The sequence below is a fragment of the Ammospiza nelsoni genome, chromosome 7 (assembly GCF_027579445.1).
Source record: "Ammospiza nelsoni isolate bAmmNel1 chromosome 7, bAmmNel1.pri, whole genome shotgun sequence".
In the NCBI taxonomy this organism is placed as follows: Eukaryota; Metazoa; Chordata; class Aves; order Passeriformes; family Passerellidae; genus Ammospiza; species Ammospiza nelsoni.
The window spans coordinates 9,335,122-9,362,446 of record NC_080639.1 but is presented as its reverse complement, the minus strand read 5'-3'; the positions used below and the strand labels follow the sequence as shown (position 1 = coordinate 9,362,446).

At 40.2% G+C, this 27,325-nt stretch overlaps 1 protein-coding gene across 1 annotated transcript in view; it reads right to left on the bottom strand.

Moving 5' to 3' along the window:
- Nucleotides 1–2,729: 2,729 nt before the first annotated feature.
- COL3A1 (collagen type III alpha 1 chain) overlaps nt 2,730–27,325 on the bottom strand; it is a 48,998-nt gene continuing 24,402 nt past the window's right edge. The window contains exons 6-51 of the mRNA XM_059475540.1: nt 26,255–26,320; nt 25,624–25,677; nt 25,350–25,403; nt 24,931–24,984; nt 24,720–24,773; nt 24,329–24,382; nt 23,810–23,854; nt 23,578–23,631; nt 22,596–22,640; nt 21,812–21,865; nt 21,418–21,516; nt 21,260–21,304; nt 21,040–21,138; nt 20,229–20,282; nt 19,988–20,095; nt 18,778–18,831; nt 18,561–18,659; nt 17,453–17,506; nt 17,006–17,104; nt 16,800–16,853; nt 16,634–16,687; nt 16,072–16,125; nt 15,752–15,805; nt 15,490–15,534; nt 15,302–15,400; nt 15,109–15,216; nt 14,549–14,602; nt 13,538–13,591; nt 13,383–13,436; nt 12,740–12,793; nt 12,426–12,533; nt 12,209–12,262; nt 11,678–11,731; nt 10,900–11,061; nt 10,682–10,789; nt 9,752–9,859; nt 9,331–9,384; nt 9,048–9,155; nt 8,372–8,425; nt 8,154–8,261; nt 6,924–6,977; nt 6,599–6,706; nt 5,701–5,983; nt 5,003–5,190; nt 4,588–4,830; nt 2,730–3,921 (exon numbers count right to left, since the gene is read on the bottom strand). Of these exons, the coding sequence (XP_059331523.1) occupies nt 3,775–3,921; nt 4,588–4,830; nt 5,003–5,190; nt 5,701–5,983; nt 6,599–6,706; nt 6,924–6,977; nt 8,154–8,261; nt 8,372–8,425; nt 9,048–9,155; nt 9,331–9,384; nt 9,752–9,859; nt 10,682–10,789; nt 10,900–11,061; nt 11,678–11,731; nt 12,209–12,262; nt 12,426–12,533; nt 12,740–12,793; nt 13,383–13,436; nt 13,538–13,591; nt 14,549–14,602; nt 15,109–15,216; nt 15,302–15,400; nt 15,490–15,534; nt 15,752–15,805; nt 16,072–16,125; nt 16,634–16,687; nt 16,800–16,853; nt 17,006–17,104; nt 17,453–17,506; nt 18,561–18,659; nt 18,778–18,831; nt 19,988–20,095; nt 20,229–20,282; nt 21,040–21,138; nt 21,260–21,304; nt 21,418–21,516; nt 21,812–21,865; nt 22,596–22,640; nt 23,578–23,631; nt 23,810–23,854; nt 24,329–24,382; nt 24,720–24,773; nt 24,931–24,984; nt 25,350–25,403; nt 25,624–25,677; nt 26,255–26,320 (3,870 nt within the window). The 3' untranslated portion in view covers nt 2,730–3,774. The remainder of the gene's footprint in view (nt 3,922–4,587; nt 4,831–5,002; nt 5,191–5,700; nt 5,984–6,598; nt 6,707–6,923; nt 6,978–8,153; nt 8,262–8,371; nt 8,426–9,047; nt 9,156–9,330; nt 9,385–9,751; nt 9,860–10,681; nt 10,790–10,899; nt 11,062–11,677; nt 11,732–12,208; nt 12,263–12,425; nt 12,534–12,739; nt 12,794–13,382; nt 13,437–13,537; nt 13,592–14,548; nt 14,603–15,108; nt 15,217–15,301; nt 15,401–15,489; nt 15,535–15,751; nt 15,806–16,071; nt 16,126–16,633; nt 16,688–16,799; nt 16,854–17,005; nt 17,105–17,452; nt 17,507–18,560; nt 18,660–18,777; nt 18,832–19,987; nt 20,096–20,228; nt 20,283–21,039; nt 21,139–21,259; nt 21,305–21,417; nt 21,517–21,811; nt 21,866–22,595; nt 22,641–23,577; nt 23,632–23,809; nt 23,855–24,328; nt 24,383–24,719; nt 24,774–24,930; nt 24,985–25,349; nt 25,404–25,623; nt 25,678–26,254; nt 26,321–27,325) is intronic.

Below are 27,325 nucleotides of genomic sequence, written 5' to 3'. Positions count from 1 at the left end.
AATATAATAAAATTATAGTTAGACAATGTTGATACTATAATTTAAAGATCATGACAAAGGGTAACAGTCAGCAATTCAATGGCTGAAGTAGAAAATGCCAGAGAAACTGGGAATCCATAGATGTTGTTGTCCAACTGGTGTGTTTATGCTAGAAAGAAATACATAATATTGGATTATTGTGTCCAGGGCGCCACAGTTTGCTTGCTGGGGGTTGAAAGGTTTTGTTGAAGGGTGTGATTTCAGTCAAGTGCTGCAGAGCTCAGAACGTCCACAAGGAGCCTGTTTGGGCAGAATTGCTATCTGAGTGCCAGAACATTTAGACTGTTTTTAGCTTGCCTATTTTACCTGCTGTAAATTCAGAAATTCAGCCTGTGTTAAAATCAATGGTAATGCTTCTTAATGTATGAAATAAATATGAAAGAAACATGAAGAGTATGATGAATTACAGCTGAGAATCACCTGTGTTAAACCCTGCCCCAAGGGAGAACTTCTGTGCACAAAGGGAGCACCTCAAACAACAGACCAGCTTTCTTGTAAAGCTGTTGTCAGTTCTGTGAGGAATAATAAAATATCTTTAGGAACGGCAAAATAAACCAAACTGCTTTTTCCACAAGCCAATGAAGAGGACACCAGGTGAGGAATGAGTCACAGGTGTTTGCAATTTGTTAACAAGTAGGGTCTAATTAGATAGCAAAGTCCTTCTGTTGGAGTAGGGTTTGCTGGATTTCTGCTGTTTTTTGGAGTGCTTTAAACACAATCTCAATTTAAAAAGTTCAGAAAGGAGTTGTTGAAATAGTCCCTGTGCCATGGACTCCAACAGAAGAAAAAGCTCTGGTGTCCTGCAAATGAGCTGCACTTTCGGGTGATGAGCTGAGAGTAATTGGAAAAGTGAAGTTTCAAGGCAATATTGAAACATAAATCAGTAATACTTTGCACTCTTGGTATGATTCAGGCAATTTTTTTGTGGCAGGGTTTAGTTTGTCTGCTTGTTTGGTAGGTTGGATTTTTTTTATTGGGTTTTATTTGGCCTTTTTTTTGAATGATTTTGGGTTTTTTTGGGAGGGGGGTTTGGTTTTTTGTTTTTTTTTTTTTTTTTTTTTTTTTTTTTTTTTTTTTTTTTTTGTATATTTGTGGTTGTTATTGTTGATTTTTTCTTGTTTTCCCCAAATGGTAATGTGGTAATATAAAAGTACAGATGTGTGACAGCCATGGCAGCCTACTTAGTGGCTCTGAAAAAAATGAAGGCTTTTACATCAAGTAAATATTTTGTGGTGGTCTTGGTTGTTTCTTTGTGCTTTCTACAAATGTTCCAGAAAATCAACTTTCATTATTAGGCATCATTAATGGAAGACTTGATGAACGTGTGTGCTTTAGAAAGCAGCCCCCAAAGCTTGAGTTTTAGTGTTTAGTCATTGTTCCCAGCCCCAGCAGCACTGGGGATTGCAAAGGCTATTTTCTTCTGCCATGGCAATTAAGAACAGGTGTTTCCAATGCAGCTTTCCACCAGCCAGCATTCTTACCAGCTGTTTTTATAAAACTCCAATCAAAGGCTTCCTACCATGTAATTGATGTCAAATTAATATTATTTTGTACATGTAACTTGCATTTTCCATAAACAGTAGTTTATTTTCACCATCAAATGAGGAGGTTTCCTGCAAGAGCCAGTACTTATTATGAATTGTTGGAACTGCTGTTATATGCTGCATTAAGTACAGTCATGTCTGTGGTGATGCTGCATTTGTGCTGTCAGGGCCTCCCCAGAGCCTCAGTGTTTTCCTTCTGTGTGAGCATGTCCAAATTTACACTGCCAAAGCAGGGCAGTGTCTTGGCTCAGTCCCAAATCTGGTGAGATTTTGTAAAAAACAGGATTTATTTGCTCATTTTTTCCTGCTTTGGCTAATTAGAAAGTATTCTTTGAGGATGAATGACCCATATTGTCAATGAGAACTTTTAAGAACTTGATTTTTTTTTTTTAAATCCCTAACTTTTGTTATCTGTTCTTGTTTTTGAGTATCTTTAAAGGTCCTGGGCTGTGCAATATTGATGTAGGGACAGGCTCTGCCCTTGCTCCATGGGAAAGGCTGAGTGGCATTTTCAGCATTTGACTGTGGGAGAGCTTTCCTGGCCTGGGCTCCGTGGTGCTGTTTAGTTCCTTATTCTGGCCTCAAGCTTAGTCCACTGCCAAGCTACTGTTGCTCCCTAAATGTAATTGTGGTCACTGTTGCTCCTTAAATTTTTGCTAGGATCTGGGGATGACTGAGTTGTACAGCCCCATTGGCCATAAAAAGCTTTTTCAAAAGGCTGGTGCTTCTGGCCTGCCTTGTGGGAGCCTTAAGCCCTTTGTGTAAGCTGCCCCCAAAAGGCTGGTAGCCTGTGACTGCCTGGTTATTCAGACTGAGGCAGGTTTCTTGGATTAAGGGAGGTTAAGATCTTCTATTTCCTCCAAACTGACCTGCCTTGGTGCATGGGCCCTGCTTTGGGTGATGGTGTCTGAATGACGATGCTCCCTGTGCTTGCAAATGTGAGCTGCTGGATGCAGAGGAGTAGAAAAAGCAAGAAAGAGAAAATTTCATACTAGTACACCATAAACTGCATTCCTTAGAATTACCAGGTTTCCTTCAAACAGAGGAACTGATCTTTGAAAAATCATAGCGGTACCAGAGTTGTGTACTGCCTTGTTAATTGGTTTCAATGAAGGCAGAAATAGTAAAATTAAAAAATAAAGTCAGTTTTATGAAACAACAAGAAATTTTATTAAGATATTTTATTATGTGTCTCTGTAAGGAATAGACCAACAACCATATAAAAGCTTACAAAGATGGTTAACCTTCAACACTATAAATGTGTTAATGTGACAGAAGAAATTCACAATTTTGCATCTTTATTGACTTTTACAGAGTGAAGGGAGAAAATTCTCAACTATGACATACCAATGACAATCTTTGACAGGAGACATTTACAATTGCTTTATATCCTTTAACTTTTTGCTTTTTTGAGCAAGTCAATAACCCTGACTTGCAGAGTTAGGAGTGAAAAATACATTAGCACCATCATATTAGTCTTTTACACTTCCCTAATTTTAGTGGTCTTGACCAGCAATGACAGGAAAGTAGAGAAGCACCTTTGACAAGAGAATACAATCCAACAATAAAATTATGGTGACTACTGCCATTAAGGTATTAAACTCTTAAGATAAACTGTACCTTTCACAGCTAATCAGTACAGAAATAAACAATTTTGTACCAAATGAATCCCCGGAATTGACCACTGGGTCCAATGCATTTTGATTGAATTGATTGATTTTTGGTTTGACTCATCAGACACATCCCAGTTTCTGTCCATGTTGAGGTAGTTGAAACAGGGAGGTCGTTCTAGCTTTATGGACTGCATCTTGAAAGAAGGGTAAACTTTGGTACTGGGAGCAATCAGTGCTTTGTAAATTGGCTAACATTCAACTAATAGAACACAGTGTTGTTTTATTAAGTGTTGAAGTTTCATTATAGCACCATGGAGACATGTTTTGAAGATGGAATTCGGTAAAAAAAATAGAGCAAAAAAAGCATTTTTACTGTATTTTGTGTAATAGCAAAAAAAAAAAAAAAAAAAAAAAAAAACAACCCTTGATATCAAATTGATTTTTTCCCCCAGAAATTTTGTTAATAAATAACTGGGATACAGATGGGCACCTGTACTAGCTGACAAGGCTGAAACAAAGGAGCACAGTTGGAGTGTGAATCTGTTTGCTGGGGTTTCAGAAAAAGCAGGATCTTTGATTTATAAGAAGCAGACTGGGCCAATGTCCACGCCAAATTCCTGATCAGGACCACCAATATCTAATGGTGCAATATCAACCACTGGCAACCTCATGGTCTTGCGCGTCCTGTATTCGAAAACTGTTTTACCCCACTCACCAGTGTGTTTCTGTGAAGTCAAACAGAAAAGAAAAATTGTTAGAGACACGAGTGCTGGCCTACATGGCAGTCATCCCACAGGTTATCAGACTTCAGATTTCCTATTCCTGTAGTAACAAACCCTCTCAGCCTGTTGAAGACTGGTTGCTGTCTCTGTAGAAATGACCCCAAGAGGGAGAACTCATGGAGAGTGTTAGAGTTGTCCATTTGTTACTGAAAAGGCTGCAGGTGCTGTCAGACCTGCACACTCAGGGATGTTCCTGCTCCCCTCCAGAACTTTCTGCTGCAGGGATGCAATGTTAGATCTGCAAAATGACTGTGTTTGCCCCTTCCCATAACTGCAGCCCATGGCTTCAACCATATAGCCATGGTTAGGTATGACTAGTTTTAGAGTTGACAGGGGATGGATGAAAACTTGGTGACTGTGACTTCCCTGACATTGACTCTAAAGCAAGGAGATATCTATAAAGCACAGATTTAAATGGAAGTGCACCTCACCTTCCTACAGTTGCTGCAGGAATTGCACTTCTGGTGCACAGAATCTAGGTTCCCCCTACTAGCTGTAGCTATGTCCTTTCCTTACCCAGGCCATGCAACCCTCTCTTCCTTTATTATGGGTCTAGTCATCTAGAGGGAATTATTCATTAACTACAGCACTAAATTCCTGTTTACTTACAGTGCAGCCATCTTCCAGAACAGCATATGTGAATTTGCTGTTTCCTTCAGCCTTGATCTCACTTTCTGTAGAGCTCATGAGTTTCAGAGCTTTTTTAACATTGCCACTGTCGTGGTCCATGTAGGCAATGCTGTTCTTGCAGTGGTAGGTGATGTTCTGGGAGGCACGGCTGGAGAGGATGCGCAGGAAGGCCAGCTGAACTTCAGAGACATCCTCTGGGAGCTCAGGATCTCCATAGCTGAACTGCAGAGTACCAACATAGGCAAGAGTGTTTGTTCAGTCATGTCTACGTTCAGCCCACATCAGGATTTTTTCACATACTAATTGTCTCAGTTTAATTTCAGAATTATTTTTTAGTCTGTTGCGTTTGTTTTAGTATGCCCAAGCCGGGCTGTTAACTGTGCTCATTTCTCACCTGGAAGCCTCCATTCATAGACTCTCCAAACCAAACGTGTTTCTTTCCACTGTTTCCACTGGTCCACCAGTTTTTCCTTGGCACAGTCCTGGGGTTAGCATTGAGGCAGGTCTCACCAGTTTCCATATTGCAGTAGACTTTAATAGCATCCATCTTGCAGCCTTGGTTAGGATCAACCCAGTACTCTCCTAGAGATAATGGAAAATGTTAAGGGGCTTAATATTTTGGAGAAGAATCTGACTACATGATGGTAAACCTTATTTACATGAGAGATTTCTGAGCCAAATCAGGAAATGTATTAATTTTAACAGAAGAGATGTCAAAGAAAAAAAGATGACACAAAAAGATACTGAGTTCATGTGAATTTTGTAAGGGTAATGAAATTTGGAATAAATTTCGAACTTGTGATGTTTTTCTTTTTCCCCTAAAATGGTTTAAATATATGTTCACTTCTAAGGACACAAAGAGTGGAGTTGAAGTCAAATATATATTCTGTGTAAATATAGTTAAATAGTTTTTATAGTTAAATAATGTTAAAATTGTTTTTACGTTTATCATCTTTTTCATGACATTTGTTTGAAAAAAGGTCAAATTTTTATGGAAGATATCCGCATTTAAATTCTCAAGTTAGAAAAACCAGAAAACCAAAACAATGCCCAAGACCTGCTACCACTGGTGAAAATAAAATCTAAACATACCACTCTTGAGCTCGGGATGGCAGAATTTCAGGTCTCGGCAGTTGCGAGCTGGATTCTTCCGTGACCCATCGGGACTAATGATGTTTTCAATCTGGTTGTTAATGGATTTCATTGAGGAGATGATGTCACCCAGATTGATATCGTTCTCCTTGGGCTCATCTCGGTACTCGTACCCATAGGAAACTGGACCTTTCTCACCAGCACCCAGGGCGGCTGCACCACCACCACAACAAGGGCCAGGAGGTCCAGCAGGACCAGGAAGACCAGGCTGCCCTGGTGGACCCTAAAAAAATAGTGAACAGGTTAAAACTAAAAGTCTGTGTGGGCCGTAGTCTTAAAAAAATGAAAATTCTTACACAAATATGTAGTTTATTTATTCATTAATTAATTCATTAATTAATTCATTAATTATTTTTTAAACAGATGTATAAACATCTGTTTAATAGATTTTCCAGGCCTTTATTTTCTTAAAATTTTATTGACCATCTTAAAATTTAGTTGACCATCTTTATGTGTGGGCTTTGAGAAGGAGCCCTTTCCACTAAAATCCAGAGAATGACCATTTCTTGGCTTTAGCAGGTGACTGTGACAGTGACAACTTTGCAGCTCTAGCCTCTCTAGAGCAGTCTAGGAACCCCATTCCATGGCTTCCCAGACCCAAAAGGAAACTGAGAGGAGGATATTCCATTGTTTGCAGAAAAGCCAGTGGTCAGCTGAGACCACCAAACTGCAAACGAGCTGCATGGCTTTGGATTTTGCCTTGGCAGCTAGATAACCTCCTGCCACAAATCTTGTCCATGAAATCGAGAGCTCCTAGGGGAGCTATTTAGAGTTGAGCATCCTCTTTTTCATGAATATTCCCAAAGATTTCCTGTGTGAGTTTGCACCATTTACTTACGGCAGGGCCGCTTTCGCCTCTGGTACCGCGGGGGCCGGGAGGACCAATTGGACCTGGGTAGCCACTGGTTCCATCTTTTCCAGGTGGCCCAGCTGGGCCTGGGGGACCCTAGAACAATGAAGAACACAGAATAGTTTATCAGATAATTCAGAAATACATTGTAAGGTATTTCAAATATTTCTGTATGATTTCTCAGGTGTTTTTTCTTTCTTCAGCTGCTGTCTGTTAAGATGGCAAATTAAAATTTATGTCTGTATCTATGTCTATATTAACTGAACAGTCTGAATTTTCCTTGCAGATAGGCTGAGTAAGCAGTTTTTCTTACCCTTGCACCTGAAGCTCCTGGACCTCCAATTGCACCTTGTGGACCCAGGGGACCCTAAAAAAAAAGGAAAAGTCAGTCATACACCTCCTAGTATATCTTGCAACTAACAGCATGTGCCTTAAATAAAGACATTGAAAATGTCTTCAAGATTATACAAAACACACCCTTATAAAAAGGCTGTGTCAGGCATGAGAGAATGATGGTCATTCTTTAATCAGAAAAAAAATATTGAATGTTCTCTTACATGTTTTTATATAGAGATGTACTATCCAAAATGCAAGAAAGCCAACTGACACCAATGAGCTTTGGATGAACCCTAATATTCATAAAAATACATAGCTATAGCCAAAGTGCTGCAGTTTTAATAATATTACCAGTAATGTTATTGAAATAATTTGATAAACATTCATGATTTCAAATACATTGACAGATTTGTTTTGCATGTGCAGTGCAAAGAACTAAGCCATTTGTTTAAAAGTTGTCTATCATCAAAAGAGAATTTATCATTTTTTTTCCTCATGTGATATGTTACACTGCAGGTTCTATTGTCTTATTGAATAAGTTGGTAGTGATGCTATCTTTGGTATGTTAATTGAGTGAGCTTTGGTTTCTTGATTCTCACTTGGATCATGGGGGTTAGTCATACATTTCTTTAGAATAAATCCCTTCTTAAATATTTCCTGGTCATAAAAATCAATGGCATGCCTTTCTATTCTTGCCCTTCTGTTCTCTTAGCTGTGCTCAAATGATAATGCATGTTTTAGGGTAAGAAAGGGATAGAAAGAGTATGGAATTCAGTAGTTTACAATTTCCTGCCCATTTTGCCCCAGTATTACTTTCTATAAAAGATACATGGCAGAAGAGCTGTATTTGGACTCTGAGTAGCTTTAGTTGTCTGTCTAGGATAGATTTCTAACAGACATAGGCATTCCAACCCCTATTTCTCTCTTTCCTAATTAAATCAGGAATAGCCTGATTTTATTATAAAAGAATATATAAGAAATTGTTATTGAAAGGGTTGTAGTAAACCCATATTTACTTCCTAACAGCTTCTTCCAGATCTATAATTATGCTTATGGCAGGCTGATTCAGGGAATCTGGATTGTGAAACATCTGACAATCAAATTTTCATGGATTCCCATCAAATTAGCTAAGGTTAATTAGGTGCCTGGGGCCTAAACACAGAAGCTAAGATCAGCTGTAATTCCCAATCCAATGCAAAATACTCACAGGAGGACCAGGGAGGCCAGGGGTACCAGGAAACCCTCTGTGACCCTTTATGCCATTGCTGCCTCGTTCACCAGGTTCACCTTTATCACCACGAGGACCTTGAGGACCCTGTCAGGGTAGATTTGCAATAAAAGGAAGATAGAAGGAGATAAGAGCATTGCCCATATAACAGGAAATAATGAATGGATAACATCACAAATACTTTAAATATGACTTACAGCAGGACCACGAGCACCAGCAGGACCAGTAGAGCCAGGAGGGCCAGGTGGACCCTGTGACATGGTAAGAATGAGAAGGTGTGAATCACTTGGAACTGCTTAGCCCACCTCTTTATTTCCAGATAAGCTGTATGTTCACAGCCAGCAGGTGTTGGGAAACAAGGGGAAGCTCCACACACACTAGAATCAGCAAGAATCCTGGCCAGGCCATTTTTGTACCAATGTCAGCCTTTCTCAGCTGCCTGTAGGCTCTGATCTGTACACAGGCACTACAGCCTTTCTTCCCTCTCTCAGTGAGGTGCTCACTGTGCTGGTGTCAGCACTCCTGAGAAATAACTTGAGGGCTTCCAAAGTTACTCCCTTAGTTTAAATAAATAACACATTGCTTGTGCTGCATGAGCACCAGATGGGATGGAAATTAGGACAGGGCTTGGTGGGATGATGTGCTTTTTGGCATCCTATGGAGTACATTAATTTTGGGCTTAATTTCTTCAAGTTCTCAGAACATAAACTCTGAGATTTCTTTCTTCTGGATATTCTTGTAGAACCAGTCCTTGATATCAAGAAACTCTGACAATAACAAACTCTTTAAAACTTCCTCTCTATTCCTGAATGAAATGGACTTTGCCTAGGAAGGGTATGTAAGTAAGCAGTAATCCATTTACTTTGGTCTTACCTGAAATCCTCTTTCACCAGATTTTCCAGGTGCACCAGCATTACCTGCAGGTCCAGGATGGCCAGGGGGTCCTGGAGGGCCAGGAGAGCCATTGTCACCACGGTCACCCTGCAGACAGTAAGGGGTAATAAACATCATGTTTTATAGAACTTAATATAAGGAGTACTTTCAGTGGAGCACAGCAGGTTCAAGGAACAAATTACATAGTATATAGATTGCATATGTAGTTAATGTAGTTCATGTCTCATTGGTGGGCAGTCTAAGGATACTGGGGATTTCTTACTTTGCCTCCTGGGGATCCATCACGTCCAGGCAAGCCATCGGAGCCAGGGTTACCCTGCAAAACAGAGTGGCACAGTTTGTTCATAAACTGCATGACCAGTAGACAGTTTGTTTCCCAGTAAGCTTGAACAATACTCATCAAAGAAAGAGTTTTCAAGAGGGAAGAGTTGGAGTGGTTTCAAGAGGGAGGTTGAGTGGCTCCTAAAAGACCTGTAAGACCTGCATTATTTTGTAGGCAGTGCAGTTCCAAGCGAGACAGATGATGTCTGCAGGCAGGGAATGGGATAGCAGGGACAGGAGGCCACATCTTACAGGAGGGCAGAATCTGCCCAGGCCCCTGCCTTGTCAACCTTAAAGCATATTTGCCCCCAAAAGCTCCCATTTGTAACTCACAAGGTAGCATGGAAATCCCATCCACTCACATCTCTGCCAGGCTCTCCAGGTAAGCCTCTTTGTCCAATAGGACCTTGGGGACCCGGAGCACCGCGTTCTCCTGGGATACCATTGGTGCCTGGTTTGCCATCTTCACCCTGAACAAAATGAGAAAGGATTCCATTGCAGATAATGTTGTTAGGACACACCAGTGCATTTTGCATCTTATTGACTGTGCCGGGAATTTGGAGACCTAATGAAGTGATGGGCCAATGTGGCTTTCCTGGTTGTGAATACACAAAACAAGAGGTAGAAACTTGGCCAAACTGGTTTCTTTTCAGTGCTGGTAATATTCATGCAAGGCCATTGAATGTTCCTCATTAACTGACAACTAAGAAATAATAAACAGGTATGTCTCTTCTTATGCCCAAAAACAGTGGCCAAAGCTGTTAACCAAAAAATGCTGGTCTATCACTACATAAGTGATAAAATACAAACCAAGCCTCACCCTACCTTTTCTCAAGTGAGGTGAGGGTACTTTTCTGTTTGGGTCATAATATTTAAGCAAGAAACATATTGAGAATTAAACAAGGGTAAACAATAAGTGGTAGGTGAGACTATGACTTGGATCTTGTACCCAGGAGAGGTCACAGTTTCCTCCTCCTCATGACCCTCCCAAAGTGTGTGGAGTGGGTAATGTACTCCTAGATATACAATATATATAATAAAATCTGAAATACAACCTCACATCCTACAGCAGCTGGATACCAGCCATTTAAAAGCCTGATCTTATGCATGTAAACACAAATAACTGTAAATTCTCCCATCTCTGGACTAGAAAACATTCAACCCCCCAACACATTCCTTACTTTTTGTGTCTCTAAGCTATTTTTAGCAGTCTTTGCCTCTCTATGCTAATTTCAGCAGCAGGGTTGGGGTTGTGTTGGGTTGAGGCTGTAGGTGCAGTGGAGGGCTCTCACCTTGGCCCCTGCCATCCCGGGTGGGCCGCTGGGGCCACGCAGGCCCGGCAGACCCGTGTTCCCCCGGCCGCCAACGATGCCTTGAGGACCTGGCTCACCTGGAGCCCCCTGTTTGAGAAAAGATTGCTGCAGTCAGTGGGAGCACCTTCAACATTCCATAGGTGGCTGCTTGTTCTGGACAGACATAATCCCTGTCTCCTGGTTGAAGGGACACTTACCCTTTCTCCTCGGGCTCCTGGGGGCCCTTTTTCTCCTGGTGCGCCGGGCTCACCTCTGATTCCAGCAGGTCCTGGACCTCCAGGAGCGCCAGAACTGCCAGGGGGTCCGGGAGGCCCATCCTTGCCTGCAGGGCCTGCGTTACCAGGGGGACCTGGGCTACCCTGTAAGGAGTTTTAAGAAGGAAAGTGTGAGCTGCACACATGCACTGGCATTGGTCTCATGAAAGCCAGCCAGACCTGAGTCATTGCCTGAAGGCAGATTTGGGGTCCAGCCCCGTGCACCCAAATCTGATCTGGTGTTGTAAGAGAATCCTTTCATGTATCCCTTTCACAGCTGGCATTTTTTATCCCTGCTGTCTGGACGTACACCTGCACATTTTGGATGCCCAGTGCCTGTAATGCATCCTACACAGGGTACACATTCCTTACTCATGGCTCTACCACAGACACTGGAAATAGGCTGCAGGCCCTTCTGCTTTCTTGAATCACTCCTGCCATATGCCTTTAATATGTTGTCTTGGACATGTACAGAATGAAATGGCTTTCATTACAGTTTTAGCTGAGCCAATGAATGGAAAGAATTGCATTGGCTCTAATCGTACCTTAATTAAAATTCTGCTTTCTATTCCATACCATAAGGAGGATAAACTCTTTTGTGCAGATTTTTTTTCTGAAGTACAAATATCATGTTCAGAATGTTTTTGCATAATATATTAATATATGTCTGAATGTATCCACAAAGTAATACTAAAAGAAAAAAGGGGATAAGCCAACTTACATTATTACCAGGGGGACCAGGTAGACCACGGGCACCAGGGAAACCAGCAGCACCCTAGAGGAGATCAATACTTTTAGTTGGTATTTTCTGAGAACTGGAAAAACAGGAAAAAATTGATTTTTACATACCTGCTGTGTTTAAATTATAGTCATGTTTTGTTTGAAACCTGAATTAAATGTCCTGACACGGAACAAAAAGTCAATTTTTTTTTTTTGTAAGAGGAGGTCACAGACTCTCCTTAAACTTGAGTTAATGGGATTTGAGATAGTTGGCAAAGATGGCAAGTAAATTTAATAACTGTTGAGATAAGCCATTGTAGAGCTTTGGGTCATTGTGTCAAAAGCTATTTTGGCACCTTATATTAAAATCGAGGTAATTCCAGATCACTATAGACTTCTACTTTAATTACTCCTTCTAGAACACTTTAAATATTCTTGCACTGTAAATACTGTAGTCTTATTTTTCATTTAGGTAACATTTTTTGTAATAGATAGAGGCATTTAGCAGTGACTAAGTAGGAGAGATACTCACAGGCCCACCAGGAGATCCACGGTCTCCTTTTATTCCTTGGGGACCAGGTGGACCCTACATGGAAGGAAGTAGATAAAGCAAAGGATTTTATAAAGATTGAAATTATAGCAAGTGACAGTAAGTTTCAGGCAGTTCATCTCCTTGCACTTGGGCCCACTGAGGCTGAGGGAGGGCTGAAGAAACCTCTCCACAGCTACAAGGAACACCAAACACTTACTGGGGCACCAGGGCCACCCTGTGGACCAGCTGCTCCAGGGGGTCCGGCCTCTCCTCTCAGACCAGGGGGGCCTCTTTCTCCTTTGCCACCAGGCTCTCCATTTTGGCCCTGTAGAAAAATTATAGTGTTATATTACCACTAAAAAAAGCAGATGATACTGTGACAAGAAATGCTGTCCAGGTACTCATCTGAAGTAACTATTAAATTGTGTGAATGCAGTTGAACTGTACTGCCCCATTGCAGGAGGGGAAGGACAAAGCCATATTGTCCTATGTGTGCCTGAGTAGTGCAGGAAGAGCAGTGCAGACACTTACTGGGGCTCCAGGGAAGCCAGCAGGCCCAGGAAGACCTTGTTCTCCTCGTTCACCCTGTAGAAAACCACATGTCAGCAATGGAAGATGTTAGAAAGATAAACTTCACTTTAAATGTTAGAGAATGCTGCTGTTAAGGCTGCTGAAGTTTCTTTGTCTTTTTCTCCTTTGGAGAAAAATCCCACACATCTGATCCAAAACAACTTTTGCTCCAAAGAACTAAACAGAGCTGTTCAGGAATTAACTGATAAATGTCTAAAATGTGGTAAACTTAACTCAGCTACACCTGTATGAGCCCTGACTGTTCAACTGAGATCCCAGAGTGTTAAATATAAAAAAATAAACACAAAAAAGAGTATTCCTGAAAGTTTACATAACTTTAAATCAAGATGGACATGACTGTTGCTCACACTCCTGCCTTGCTCTGTCACCACAGCCCTCTGATCCCTTTGCAATGTTAAAAGCCCTGATTTTCTGAAGCCTTTGGTACTTATAAATCCCAAGAGTCAACAGGAGCTGAATGTGCTTGGCTTATTTACAACCCAAGCCAAAAGTATTGCTGATAGTTTTGGTGCAGCACTGATATCCACAGCAGGCAAGAGGAGCCACGGTGAGGTTATACAGGAAGAAAAGTTCTGTCACTTACAGGACCTCCACGGGAACCCATCGGGCCAGGGGCACCTGCTGGGCCAGTCTCTCCCTGCAGGGAACAAGGATGGTCACGGGGTGTTTGTCTTCTTCCCTGAGACAGCCACCCCTGGGACTCCTTACAGTCCAAACCCCTTTGTGAGCGTGCTTTACCTTATCTCCAGGGGGGCCGGCAGGACCAGGAGGGCCAATGGGACCTACGTTGCCCTAAACAATCGGAAAATGGGAAAATTATGTATTTTGTATCAAAATATGACAGTGTAAACTCTTCTGTTTTGATCAATAGTGTTTGTGTTTCAGTGTAAGCAGGTTGCCAAAGACACTTAAATGAAGCAAGTTACAGTGCCAAAGTGCATTTGCACACCACGTTTTGGAGTGATGCTCTGAAATCACACCACTTTGCAGTGTGAGAGATCTCCAACTGAGCGATTTCTTTCTTTTCCCCACCATCCAAACCTAATCCAAAACCACCTGAAATTAATAGATCCCTTTCACTGGTCTACAATAAAAGTGACCTGTTGCCCTAATTTCCAGTTAGATAGTTGATCCACATTTCTTCAGCATCTCCTGGCTAGCTCCCTGAGTTATTTCTTTCCTGAAAATTTAATCTGTACCTTATGGTCAGAAATAAATTTTTTATATTTCCTACAACTCAACCAAGCTGCATTTGTACATTTGTCATCCCTCATTACTTTCATGTATATACTGCCTGCAGGTGGTGATTTGATAGAAGTATGTATTTCAAGTGCCTATTTTATGTGTATTTGCTATATAGATGTATACATATATCATATTTAGTGACCTGTAGGAATATTCTGTATGAGAATATTTACTACCAATGTCTTTTTGTGATTCATTATAACATCAGTCAGGTAGATTTTCTCTTTCTCTCTAAAACATGATTTCTTTCCCTCTAAAACATTGTCCCAGTCAACTACAATCTTTCTCCAAAAATTTCCATTACATTTACGCAAGGAGTGGTAATCACAAAAACCAGTATTAGGCCTAATTTAGTTTACAAACCCAGTTTTGCACTGCTGGAGTGCAGCATGAGATAACAACTGTAGCTCTCCTAGACAGTATTATTCAGTGTGAGGTTACTCCTGTTCTAAGAGCTGGCTGTGTAAAGCTGATGGATAAACTGTTGGATGGTGAAATACTCACTCTCTCTCCTCTTGCACCAGGAAGGCCATCAGCACCTTTACCACCAGGTTCTCCCTAGGAATTTTAAGACATAAAAACCATGAGCAAAAAGGAAGCATGAGGAGGTGAACCTGAATTGGGGGGGAGGATCTCATACTGAGGGTCTCTCAGTAGCCAGGTTTCCTTAATGAAACTGGGGATGATATTTTGCCCAGTATTCAGCATCAGATACTGCATTCTTTGATGAGGAAAAAAACCCAAATTGATTCAAAATCAAGCCAGGCCAAATTGTCTTTCCATGGTATGAACTATTCTCATCATTAATTAGACTCATTAGAACTTTTTTGATGTACCCATCCCCCAAGACACCCAGTGCAGCAAAGTATCTAGCACAGATTAAACTGAGGGAGAAATCCCATATTTTTTAATATCTAGAACCCACATCCCATTGCTAAATCAACAGTGCTGCTACAGAGTCTGCACCTCTGAAATCAGGCCAAAGTGAAGACATGGACAAACCCAGTGCCTTGTGGGACACTTAACATTAAATCAGCATAAAATCAAAAGTGTGTGTGTGTTACCCTCTCCCCTTTTGGTCCAGGGCTTCCAGAAGCTCCTCTTTCTCCTGGCATTCCCTGTAAGCCAGGCAGTCCTGTGCCTCCAGGGGGACCAGGTGGGCCAGGAGGACCCTAAGGAGTAACAAAAAATAATTAGAAAAAAAAATTTAACCCAAATGGTAGCAGAATAGCAGAAAAGGAAAGATTCTGTGGGTACCTTGGCACCTTCTGTGCCAGCAGGACCTGGTCCACCTCTTGTTCCAGGAGGTCCTGGAGGACCTTGTGCACCACGTTCTCCTGGGATACCATTTTCACCCTGTGATAAAAAAATGAGTTCTTCTTTGTTCTCAGGCTCATATTTTGTTAATTAATTTATGTAATTACAAAATTTGCTTTATTATTTACCTTAGGGCCTGGGAATCCAGGTCCTCCAATATCACCCTTTGGCCCCTGGTTATGAGAAAATAAATGTAAGTTAGCCATGAACTTTACTTAGTACATCTGCACTGTGGTTGGCACTATGTTGGCACTCCTCTATTATTCCCCCAAATCAGACTTTGCTGCTCTGAGGGGAGCTGAGAGCTGTCTGAATTTAAAACCATAATTTAGCAAGAACTTTTCATTAATTTTTATTACTTAAAAAAAAAAAAAGGAATTTACTACTTACTGGTTCTCCAGGCTTTCCATTCTCTCCAGCTGGTCCTGGTCCACCAGGCAATCCCTATATGAAAGAACAGCATTACCCGTGATACACAGATAAGTTATGCCTTTTCCATCTTCAGATTTTTGCTTTAAACACAAAGAAGTGTGGCCAACTCATTCCTTGTAACTTTTGTAAAGTGGTTGATCTGTTATATTCTATTATATTCAAAATATGTTGATATCTGGTACTCCAGTATAAATGTTCAGATGCCTATATATATATATATTTAATTTTATGTGTGTTACTCTATTAAAAAGAATCAGAAAACAATGAACACACAGTACCTGGAGGCCAGGTGGGCCTGCTGGTCCTGGTTCTCCTCTCTCTCCAGAAGCTCCCTAGAATCAAACAAATGAGGAAGAAAATCCATGAACTTGCCTGAGAACACTTTAATATATAAATACCTCCTCACCACCTCTAATCTACACCTGATGATGGCATTGCACAAGCTCAAAAACCAATGCATGTTGGTGTTGTGATATTTGCTCTTTTCACTCCAACTCTTAGATGTGATTTGTGATTCAGCAGACACATTTTAATTTTACAGGAGTTTGAAATGCCATAAACATTAAAGGGAGCAACAATACATTTCTGCTAGAAAAGACCAAGAGCTCTAAATTGACTTTTCATTTCAATCTATACCAAGTACACCTGACTCAAGCTTCTCCCACCAAAGTTTTGAATATTTGCTCATTAAAACAATGGCAAAGAAGAGCTCTTTTATTTGTCTTCATAAAGGAGATTTATTTATATCATTAAAAATATTTTGCTTCTGCTAAATTCCCAGTTTCTATCTGTAGCTGCCAGACCCCCAGTCATTGCCTCAGATGGGCCCACCACACTTACAGTAGGTCCTGGAGGACCTGGAAGGCCAACATCACCATTCTTCCCAGCAAGACCCTATTCAAAGACAAAATTAGGCTATGGTTAGAAAATGATACTACTTTTGTAAGACTCATCAAGTTATTATTAATGCTGTGTCATTATTAAACAAAATATTAGCAAAACTTACAGGTGGTCCAGGGGGTCCACCAGGGCCTCTTTCTCCATTCTTGCCTGGTGCACCCTTACAAAAAAGAAAAACTACATTTGAAATACTTGTTTCTGGTCAGTGGACAATTGTCTAAAGCAGCAGAATGAGATAGCCCACTGTGGAGCAATTTAGTTTAACATTTGACTCATCAAGGATCAGCACAGAAGAGGAGAAATCCCACTCACCTCATTGCCCTTAGGACCAGGGAAACCCATCACACCAGGCTGGCCACGGGGGCCTGGAGGGCCAGGTGGGCCAGAGCGTCCAGATTCACCCTGGTTGCCCTGGAATAAGCAAAAAGAAAGGAAGATGTGGCATCTGTGAGGTGAAATAAAGCAATTCCCTGGACTCATTCAACATTGAGTGAAGGGGAGACACTGTTCAAAACTCATTATGTGTTCTGTACTGCAACTGTGTCCCATCTACTCTGTATTTTATACAGCACCAAATGACAGAGTTTGCAGGCTGCTCTTACAATGATGCAGCATAAAAAGGGCTCTGGTAGTTAAAGCAAACAGAGAGGAGGGAATAAATCTGGCTGTGATAACAACCTGTCATGTGGGTGCTGTGGGATTAGGGTAGGGTTGGGTCAGCAGGAGGACTGGGATAAAATATTTGCACAATGTACGTACGGGAGGGCCAGGCTTCCCATCGCTTCCAGGGCTTCCTGGAATTCCGGGCAAGCCCTGCAAATTGAAGGAAAATAAAGAGTGTTATACTTCAGTTTAAAGTGCACATTATGAAGTATCAATTCAATATTGAAACTGTTGCTTGTTATCATCCTCTTTAATAAAGATCTTCCCATTTCCCTCAGTCCATGAAGGGTGAAAATTGGAGAAAGCAATCAAATTCTGCCATTATGGGTTTATTGTTTTTTTTTCTGAGACTTGTATATAAGCAAGACACCAGACATTAATCAACTAACACAAAAAAATTTCTTTCATTATGTTGGAAGAAAACCATATTTAGACGGAATAAAAAAGAAACAATTCTGATTACACACCTCTACCTGAAAGCAACACAATGTGCAACACTTTTTAATTAACTTGTTTAAATTTCTAAATATTATTTTTGTTGTATTTTAAATAGTTGATTTTCCTTGCCAATAAAATCTTGTTTAGCTCCTGGAGGCCTGTAGATGGGTTTGTGAATGTCAATCTGTTTGTTGTTAGGAGTTGTTAATTCTTAGTACAGCTCCCAGAATGTTCCATGTACACTTGGATGTTGTCTACACAATAGGCCCTCTCTGAAATCTTACTGATATGTACTGTAAAAAACTGACCAACAGCTTATTTGCTCTAATTACAAATAAGCAAAAAATATATTACTCATGTATATTGAAATACTTAAATTAATTTTTAATTTAATTAAGTCTATTTACAGAATAGCTGAAATATAAACATATTTAAATAAAACCCCTAAGTACCTAATGTTAGAATTTGCTGAAATGTAAAGCGCTAAGGCAGAAAATCATCCAATGCTGACTCATATTAGAGGCATTTCTCATGGCAGGGCCTGGCATGCTCTGGGAGCCTCCCAAAGCCTCTTGACTCCATTGTGGCAGTGTCCTGGGAATGCCCTGTGACTCTGCTCCATTACCTGTCCCACCATGAATGGATGCTACTGCTGCTTAAAGGAACTCATAGAAAGGATTTCTGGTTGGACTCCTCTACCACATCAGCTCAGATGAGCCATCTCTAACAGAGTTTATCCCATTTCCTCAGAGATGTCCTGTCTTACTCTCATTCCAGGAAGACCTGGGCCTCCATCTTGTCCACGCTCTCCTGCAGGTCCGCTGGGGCCAGGGGGGCCTGGGCTGCCACGCTCACCTGCAGGACCCTGGAAAGAGATGAGGAGATCCACAGCAAGGGAATCAGCATTGAATCTGGAATTGTCCATCCAAATTCACATGGATTCTCCAAAAGTTTGGAGGACTCCTTTGGAGGAAGATTTATACCTTTTCGCCTGGAAGTCCATTGCTACCGGGTAAGCCACGGAAGCCAGGGGAGCCCTGCCAGATAAAAAACAAATTATGGATCACAGGCAGTATGACACAGGTGATAGCAACTGGGTTGTCTTCTAAACTATTTACCATTAGACTTAGCATTATGAAAATTAATGGGAAAAAAAGAGATGAAAGTGGCATTTCAGTGTAGTAAGAAGGCTGCAAACTATTTTGTCTTTGATTGTAGTGTTCCTGTTGAAATTATAGCCTGTCCTCTATATTTAGCTGGCCCTGAATCATTATTTATGTGTTTTCTAAAGTACTATAAAAAAGAAAAATCACATTCAGTATTGACAATTATTTTCCTCTAATTCAGTACTGAGAAGAAAACTCTGTTGTATTGTTTTAATATTTATATTTGCTACTATCTTTATAAAAGAAATTTGAATTATAAATTTATGTTTAGTATGATTAATTAGTTCATTATCCATCTTCGGTTTCCTCATAACTTCAGCAAGCATTGCAAGCAATTATCAAGTTAGCACTTACAAATAGATCAGCACAGTTTCCTTTGTTTCTGATGGGAACAGAAATCTAAAATTTGTAATCATGTCGCTATTTATTTTGATTAAAACAATTAGTGGATTTCTCTGAGAGAATTATTAAATTTTTGGAAAATTATTTAATATAGTAGCCAATAAACCTGTTTGCAGTTGAAATATTATAACACAGACGACATCCTGACAGTACTGTTGTTACTGATATTGAAGATGTATAAGCAATAGAGATGTTGACATAAAGACGTATCTTGAATGTAGAAGAATTTACATTAATTTCACTTTCCAGAGCAGAAGTTCTTTTCATTGTTTATTTTTGTTAACTGAGAAGTAATTTTGAAATTTTGATTATTCATTTCCCTTGTAGTTCTCATAGTTTATGATTGCTTCTCAGCGAAAATCTTTTGGTAAAGCTTCCAGATATGTAAGATCACTGCTTCTTTTATATCAAAAACTGAAAGAAATTAATTTTTTCCAACTGAGATAAATCCAAGAGCTGCAATTTAGAGGAGAAACTAGATAAGAATTCTCCCCAGTTTTGCAACCCAGTTCACATTTGGAATTTTCTGAGAAGATACCTGGAGCCAAATTTCTCCTGGAAGTGTTCTGAACTTCAGAATTTTCTGTGTCTGTCTTGGCTCAAAAGGTCATGTACCACAGCTCACCCTTTCTCCAGGGGTTCCAGGTACTCCGTTCTGCCCAGGTTCTCCATTTGCGCCTCTCTTCCCTTCCTCACCAGGAGGCCCAGGAGCGCCTGGGGTGCCGTTTTCACCCTGGCAGCAACAAGAACCAAGCCCATCAGTGAGTTAGAAGTCTCCAAAACACCAAACAGATTTTGTATGGGGAAAGATTCAGGGTTCAGGCTTCCTTCAAAGAAGTCTCTGGACACATTTTGAAATCACTTACGCGCTCGCCTTTTGGGCCTGGATCTCCTTTTGCACCATCCTTACCAGGGTCTCCCTAAAAAGTAGAAAATCCTATTAAAATTATGGGTTGCAGCTGGGCATCTTTCTAGAGCTACCAGATACACTGAAATACTAGGAAGTAGACATTATATTTCAAATTATTAACACCTTTTTTTTCATTTATCATTCTGCAACGGAATCAGCATGTGCTGTCCGAACCTGTAAGTGGAAGCCCTGGGACTCCTTAAAAATGCAGTAAAGGAAAGAAGCAATACAATCTTAAACACCATTGAGTAAAATTTTATGTCTGTTCCTGAGCTATTTCAGACATCACTGAGTCTTTTGTTGAAAGTCCCTGACAAAGAGCTACATGTGGTGTAAGGCTGTAAGAAAAGGGCCTGCTGGGTAAGTGACAGTGAAAGACCAGATACAACTCACAGGGTTTAGTGGATGGTGGACTCAGTCCTTGGGAATTAAAACAGGTGAAAATAAGACTGTAAAACAGATTTTGTCTGATGTAGCCATTTTACAGAAGCAGTATATTTGTTGTATCTGAATTAGTAGATAATTTAGGAAAGCAATTAGGAATTGTCATCATATTTATGTATAATCTTTATATATAGCAACACCTAGATATATGAAACAAAATATGTTATATATTTATAAAAACAATTTCCTATTTTCATAATAAAATAATTTATTAGACTATTTCAAGTAAATAGGAGAAGATCAATGGGTTTTTTTTAATGGTATCAGGCTTACTTCCACCATATTTGTTGGTACAAGCAGTGTAAATACCATCAGTAACTCACCGGACTGCCTTTTGCCCCAGGGTTTCCACTTGCACCTGGAGGACCTGGAAGACCACGGCCTCCTGGCAGACCAGGAGCACCAGGAATACCAGAAGGTCCCTGCAGAGAGAGAACAACAGACAGAGATGAAGAGAGAGTGCCATTGGTGGACTCTACCCAGTCCAAACAGTGGCCCTCACAAACAGAGTGCAGCAATGGCAGAGATGTGGAAAGTACCCACCATTTCACCCTTGTTGCCAGGGCTTCCAGCTCTTCCAGGAGGGCCCTGGAAAAATAAATTTAACAGAGTAACCAATGCTGCTAACCCAGGACCAGAACAAAGGGCTCTGTGAAGAGCAGGTGACAGCACCTCTTAGGTCCCAAGTTCTATTGATGTACCTGAGGCCCAGGTGGCCCAGCATTTCCCTGAGGACCAGGTTCTCCCCTCTCTCCAGGACTACCACTAACACCAGCAGGACCAGGAGGACCAGCTTCACCCTATGGAAAAAAAACCCCAAAATGAGAAAATGAAGGCATTTTAGTCATCCCCAGGGCAATCAGCATTAAATTAATGGTTTCTACCACTTGGTGGTGTTTTGTTGTGGACATTCACGAAGGTGATGAGGACTGGGTTTGTCTCATGCTGCATATAGCACATCTGTTCTAGGCTTGCAAACAGTGTAATAGCAGCCAGGAAAAGCGGGGCTCATAAAATAATGATGTAGAGTGACATCAGCTCTGTAACTAGAGAAAGGACCAAATCCCATGTAGTTATGTGTCTTTAGTTGAATACCTTAAAACCTGGAGAGCCTGGAAATCCTGCAGTTCCAGGAGGACCTGGGGGACCCTTAAAAGTGAAAGAGATACTATTAATGCAAAAGGTAAAAGCCATATGGAATTAATCTTGAGTTAAAAAAGGGAGTCTGATTATGAGATTTTTCTCTGAGTAAGGAAACACCTGGAAACTAGCAAATATAATTCATGCTGTAAAAGATGAGATTTGGCTAGTCCTAAAATATCACACCTACATCTTAGTTACTCTGACTTTTACATGCTCAGCTGAATTTCTGTGTTTTAAATTTAAAAACATGAAATCTATCATTAGGGAGATTAAGTTATAAAAAACTTTCAAAACTTGTTCTAATTATAAAAAAAGAAGGAGAAAAGAATGGCAATACAGCTGTTACACACCCAAGTGGACATGCTTAGGTTTCTAGGCAGATGGAAAAGAAAAGTATTTGCCAACTCCAGACAGCTGAATAATTTATTTGATAAGATCATTCAAAATTAGATCTTCATGAAGTGTAGCAATTCCATTCATCTACATGTTCTCTGAGAATAATCTGGGTTTGGATTTTTGCATTTCCTGATTTACAGTGTTATAGCTCTGCTATTGCCCTGTGTCTTTTAAATATATTAACGAACAGAATGTAATATACACAACTGAGACACAATTAAATATAATGCTCATTCTCCAACAAGTGCACCCCAATTTTGCATTTGCTGGCACTGCAGAACATCTGCTAGAAGTAATTAGACTAAAGCAACACAAATACTGAAAGTCAAAGTTGCCTTACAGGTGGGCCTGCAGCTCCTGGAGATCCGTCTTTGCCATGGGCACCCTACAGAAAGAAGAGAGGTGTTGGGTACTGAACACTACCCTGGACACATCCTTTCATGTCCATAACTCAGAGACCATATTTTTGTGTCTGTTCTTTCCCACTTGGTTGACTAAGACCCAAGGATTCCTTAAATGAGAAATTCCAAAGAAAAAATTAACTAAATATTTTGTGAAGGAATATCCAACACTTCACATGACTTGCACATGCACTGTGACACGAAGATGTAAAAATACATTCCTATTAAATTTCTTAAGGAAATAACAGCTACATTCACACTGTCTATGTGAATAAGTAAGATTGCAACAGATGTGTGCTTCAAAGTTACAGTTACTTTTGATTCACATAAAAAACTAAATTTCACTCCAAAAACCTGATGAGCACTGATGACTTAAACCCTGTTGCCTGTCTTGTAGCCATATGAGACCAGACCCTCTGCTCAGGTTATGCAGTGTCTGCAGAAACAGGGTGCTGGCTGTAAACTGCTTTGTTGATTGTGTTGAATGCTATGAACTAAGAATTCCTTCATAGCGAGGGACGTACCCTCTAACCCATCAAAGGGGAATTTTATAGTTTCCCACAAGATACTTCTGAGATTGCATTTTTTCCTTACCATCCCCTGCCACTCTCTGCTTCCACTCCTCCTCCCTGCTTCTCTTTGCCAAACCTGAGCATATGATGAAACACTGAACTCTTCCTCAGTGTGTAATCTATTCATTTCAAAAAGTGAAACAGGAAATAAGATGGTGAATGTGCTTTGGGTTAGAAGTGTTACATCTTTAATTGGGGACTGAAAAGTTTTCATGTGAGATTTTTTCAGATGCTATATAGTTTTTTACTCCTTTACATTACAACTGCTTTAAGGAAGTAGGGAATTCTCAACATATTAAGTACAAATATGTGCTGCCTCTGGATAAGAACATTGTCTGCAATTACTTACAGGGCCACCGGGATTCCCAGGTCTTCCTCTTTCTCCAGCTGGACCTCTTGGTCCCTAGAAAACATTGTAAAAATGAATCTGTTAAATGGCTTCTGAAATCAGATGGCTGAGCAAAGAGACATTGCTCCTATTTGTGCCACTACTGTCCACTGCAGGTGGTAGAATAATTAAAGTTAAAAGGATGAGGAACAACTCAGTTAACATTTAAACACTCAAGGATGCACATATTTACCGGTTGGCCTGGTGCTCCATTTACTCCAGGAAGACCAGTTTCACCCTGTTACAGAGAGAAAAGAAAATGAACTTTGGTGAGAACACTTTTTGGTTTATTCAAGGGGAAGAGACACATAAAAAAAGCCCAATTTGTTATCCCTTTCTATGGGGTGCTGGTTGTCCTGAGCATAAACAGAATTCTGGGAAGTGTAAACAAGTGTCAAATCAAAAATTAAACAGGAAATAAAAATCAGAAAGACTCAGCTTTCAAAATACTATGCAGGAAAGTCAGATGACCAAGACTTGTCCCTTCATTTTGGTATCTCATGTTTATTACGGCTGAAAAATTGGGACATGGTATGGTTCTGAATGACTAACTCCTTCACAATGATTTGTATTCTTTTCATGGAGGAATTAAATGTGCTTCTTTAATGCTTATTGTATTTTTATAATTGTTTAAAATGCAAAGCACAGCTATACAACAAATAATGGGGTCATTACTCTACCTACGTAGAAAGACGACACTCTAGATTTTTACCTTTGGACCAGGAGCGCCACTGTCACCTTTGGCACCATCTTTTCCATCAAAACCCTGTGGGAAAGTAAAACCATATCTGTGAATTTTATTCCTCCTGCATTCTGGAAAACTTGAATACTCTTGGCAAATGTTAAGCCCTCAAAAGAGGCATATTTTCAATAATGAGTGCTGTCAACTGTTGGAGCCCTTTTCAGTATTAGGGATGGAGCTCTACAACTGAGGTAACCAGAAAAAAAATGGAATATTTGTTATGGAAGTTTAGATGCCATTGTGCAGAAATTAACTTTAATTCTATAATTCAGTCTTGGAAATGACTGAAAGATCACAACTGTGCAACACCATCATTCAAGGAGAGTAACAGTGAGCTATAATCAATATACTCAATACTTACTCGTTGGCCTTTCATCCCAGGCATCCCAGGCATTCCAGGGTGTCCTTTGTGACCCTAAACAGATAAATATAGAAAGATTAATAAATAATGTACTTATTGTATGAAGGGCACAAGCCAACTTTCATTATGTGTCATGTTCACTTGACTAACTTGATATGGGAAAACAAAACCTATGATTAGAAGACAATTGTTACTGGGAGATTTTCCATACCGGTAATCCAGGGATTCCACGATCTCCATTCCTGCCTGGTCTTCCTGGTTCTCCCTGTTGAAAGAAAATAATTTTTTTGTTTAGTCTTTTGTTATTGCTTGACTTACTGGCAAAGCACCAGTTGAGGTAGAACAAGGTGAGTTGGAGTAAGTAGGTGAAACTTCCACCAAAGACAGTGGTGGTCATGCAAATCCTCTCAGGGTGACAGTTCTCTCTGTCACTGCCTCCTGGAAAACGACTGCCAAAATTTATAAACTCAGCTTTTAACAAGATTCTAGTTGATTTCTAAGCTACTTCAAGACAACCTTTACAAGAGATGATTCCAGAAAACTTATTTTTCTTGTTCTCTGTTGTCTTGCAACTTAATTAACTTTTTTCTTCCTATTTATTAATAATGGGATGAATAATAGTAAACTTACATCTTTTCCTGGTGGACCAACTGGGCCTATCATTCCAACAGGGCCTGGAGGTCCCTGTAGAAAAGTAATTAATATTAACCACAATAATAACAAATATTAAGTCTTCTTCAAGCTAAAAATGCATTAGGCATCACAAATACTTGTACATTTGACATGCACCATAATGAACAACTAGGATAAACTGCAAAATTTCCATCCACTGCAGAGGTGACGCAGATTCATGCTTTTAAGGTCATGTGTTTAACATGCACAGAGCTACTGAATGGGTACATACGGGAGGGCCAGGTTGTCCTGGTTCTCCAGGGGAGCCCTGGTATCCAGCAGAGCCCTGGAATGCAGCAAAAAACTCAGTCAAGATGTGAACAGCTACATGCACCATTCCACAGTGCAGTTATATTTTATATAATTTCCCATAATTGTAAGGAAAACTGTAGTCAGGTCAGTCAACAAATGACCAAAGGTGAAATTACCAGAAACAGGTAGAACATGCCTCCATGAAAACAGAATTAAACTGCTTCTCTAAAAGGAGAAGGATGCTGAAAAACTCAGACCCTTGGTTTGTTCACTGAATGTGTATCCACCTTCCTTTACCCCCTGTTAATATTTTGCATGTATAGACATTTGGGAATGTCAGGCAGTGGCATGACTTCAAATAATGTTAACTGACATCCCATGGACTTGCAGAGATCTCAAGGGGTACACGAGGATTTAAGTGAGCACAGTATATTCACCTCAGCTCTTGAGTCTTGGTGATGGCACAGCCCAAAATGACATTTATGCATAAAATTCTTCAGCATAGTGTCCAGATTTATCAGTTGAAAAGGTGCTTGATGTTCATGACAGAGAAAAGGAGGAGGTCATGTAAAAGAATACAAGATGACTACAAGAAGATTAATGTTACTTACAGGGGGACCTGCATGTCCAGGTGGGCCAGGGGGGCCACTGGGGCCAGGGGGTCCTGGAAAGCCACTCTACAGCATAGATTAAAAAACAGTAGTTACATTAATGTAATATAGCTATGGAACTTAATATAGTTGCAATAGCCATCAATAACTGTGAAATAAAGTTTTACATAATTCAGAGAAAAATCCTCGGTGACCTGCACTTGGTGCAGTAAAAAGGAAGCAGCAGTATATTCACACAGTGCTGAAGAAATTTATTGTCTAGTTGTCCATTCAGAAAAGGCTTCACTGGGTTGCTCCTTGCAGGCTTGGCTAACATACTCCCAAGGAGTTTTCAGAGCTGCAACTTTTAATTTTTGAGACACCACTGCCCTTCTCTAGACCCCAGAGGGATGCTCAGAACTCTGCTTTTCAGCTGCCTGAAGGGGAAGAATGGAAAATAGAACTGAATTTCTGTTAGACAAAGAAAATGAGTGAAATGAGTGTCAGCTTCTCTGCCATGTAACTGAGCTTAATTAGCCAACACTAGAGACTCATCGTGACCTAGGGATACACTGAATTAAGGCCATACTTTTGTTGTATTCAGTAAGGCAAACATTTCCATCAGTGAAATATTTTCTGAGCTTTAACAGTATGAAGCCATAAGAAAGAAATGAGGTCTGAACTAATCAAACCTCAATATTTCTACTTCTTGTAGCAACAACCATAGAAGCATTTGATACTGCAAAACAGAAAACATTTATAAGTTAGCACAGTGGTCTACTGCAGCTATAGGGCATTCTTTAAAAGAAAGCTTTTATTAAATTAAACTCTTCATGTGTTTTCTACAGCCAAAAGAATCACATGTATGGATGATATGAGGATCACTGTGTGCTTCAGTACTGGCAGAATATTCCATGGTTAATATTGCATGAAATGTATTTCACAGGATTTTGCCATATGGTGTCAGAAAAGGTCATGTATTACAATTTCATGAACCTAATTTTCATAATACAAAATGATCAGTATTGCTGTACTATACTGGCATATGTAGGACAGTACACTACTGTACAACAACAACAAAAAAATTAGTTC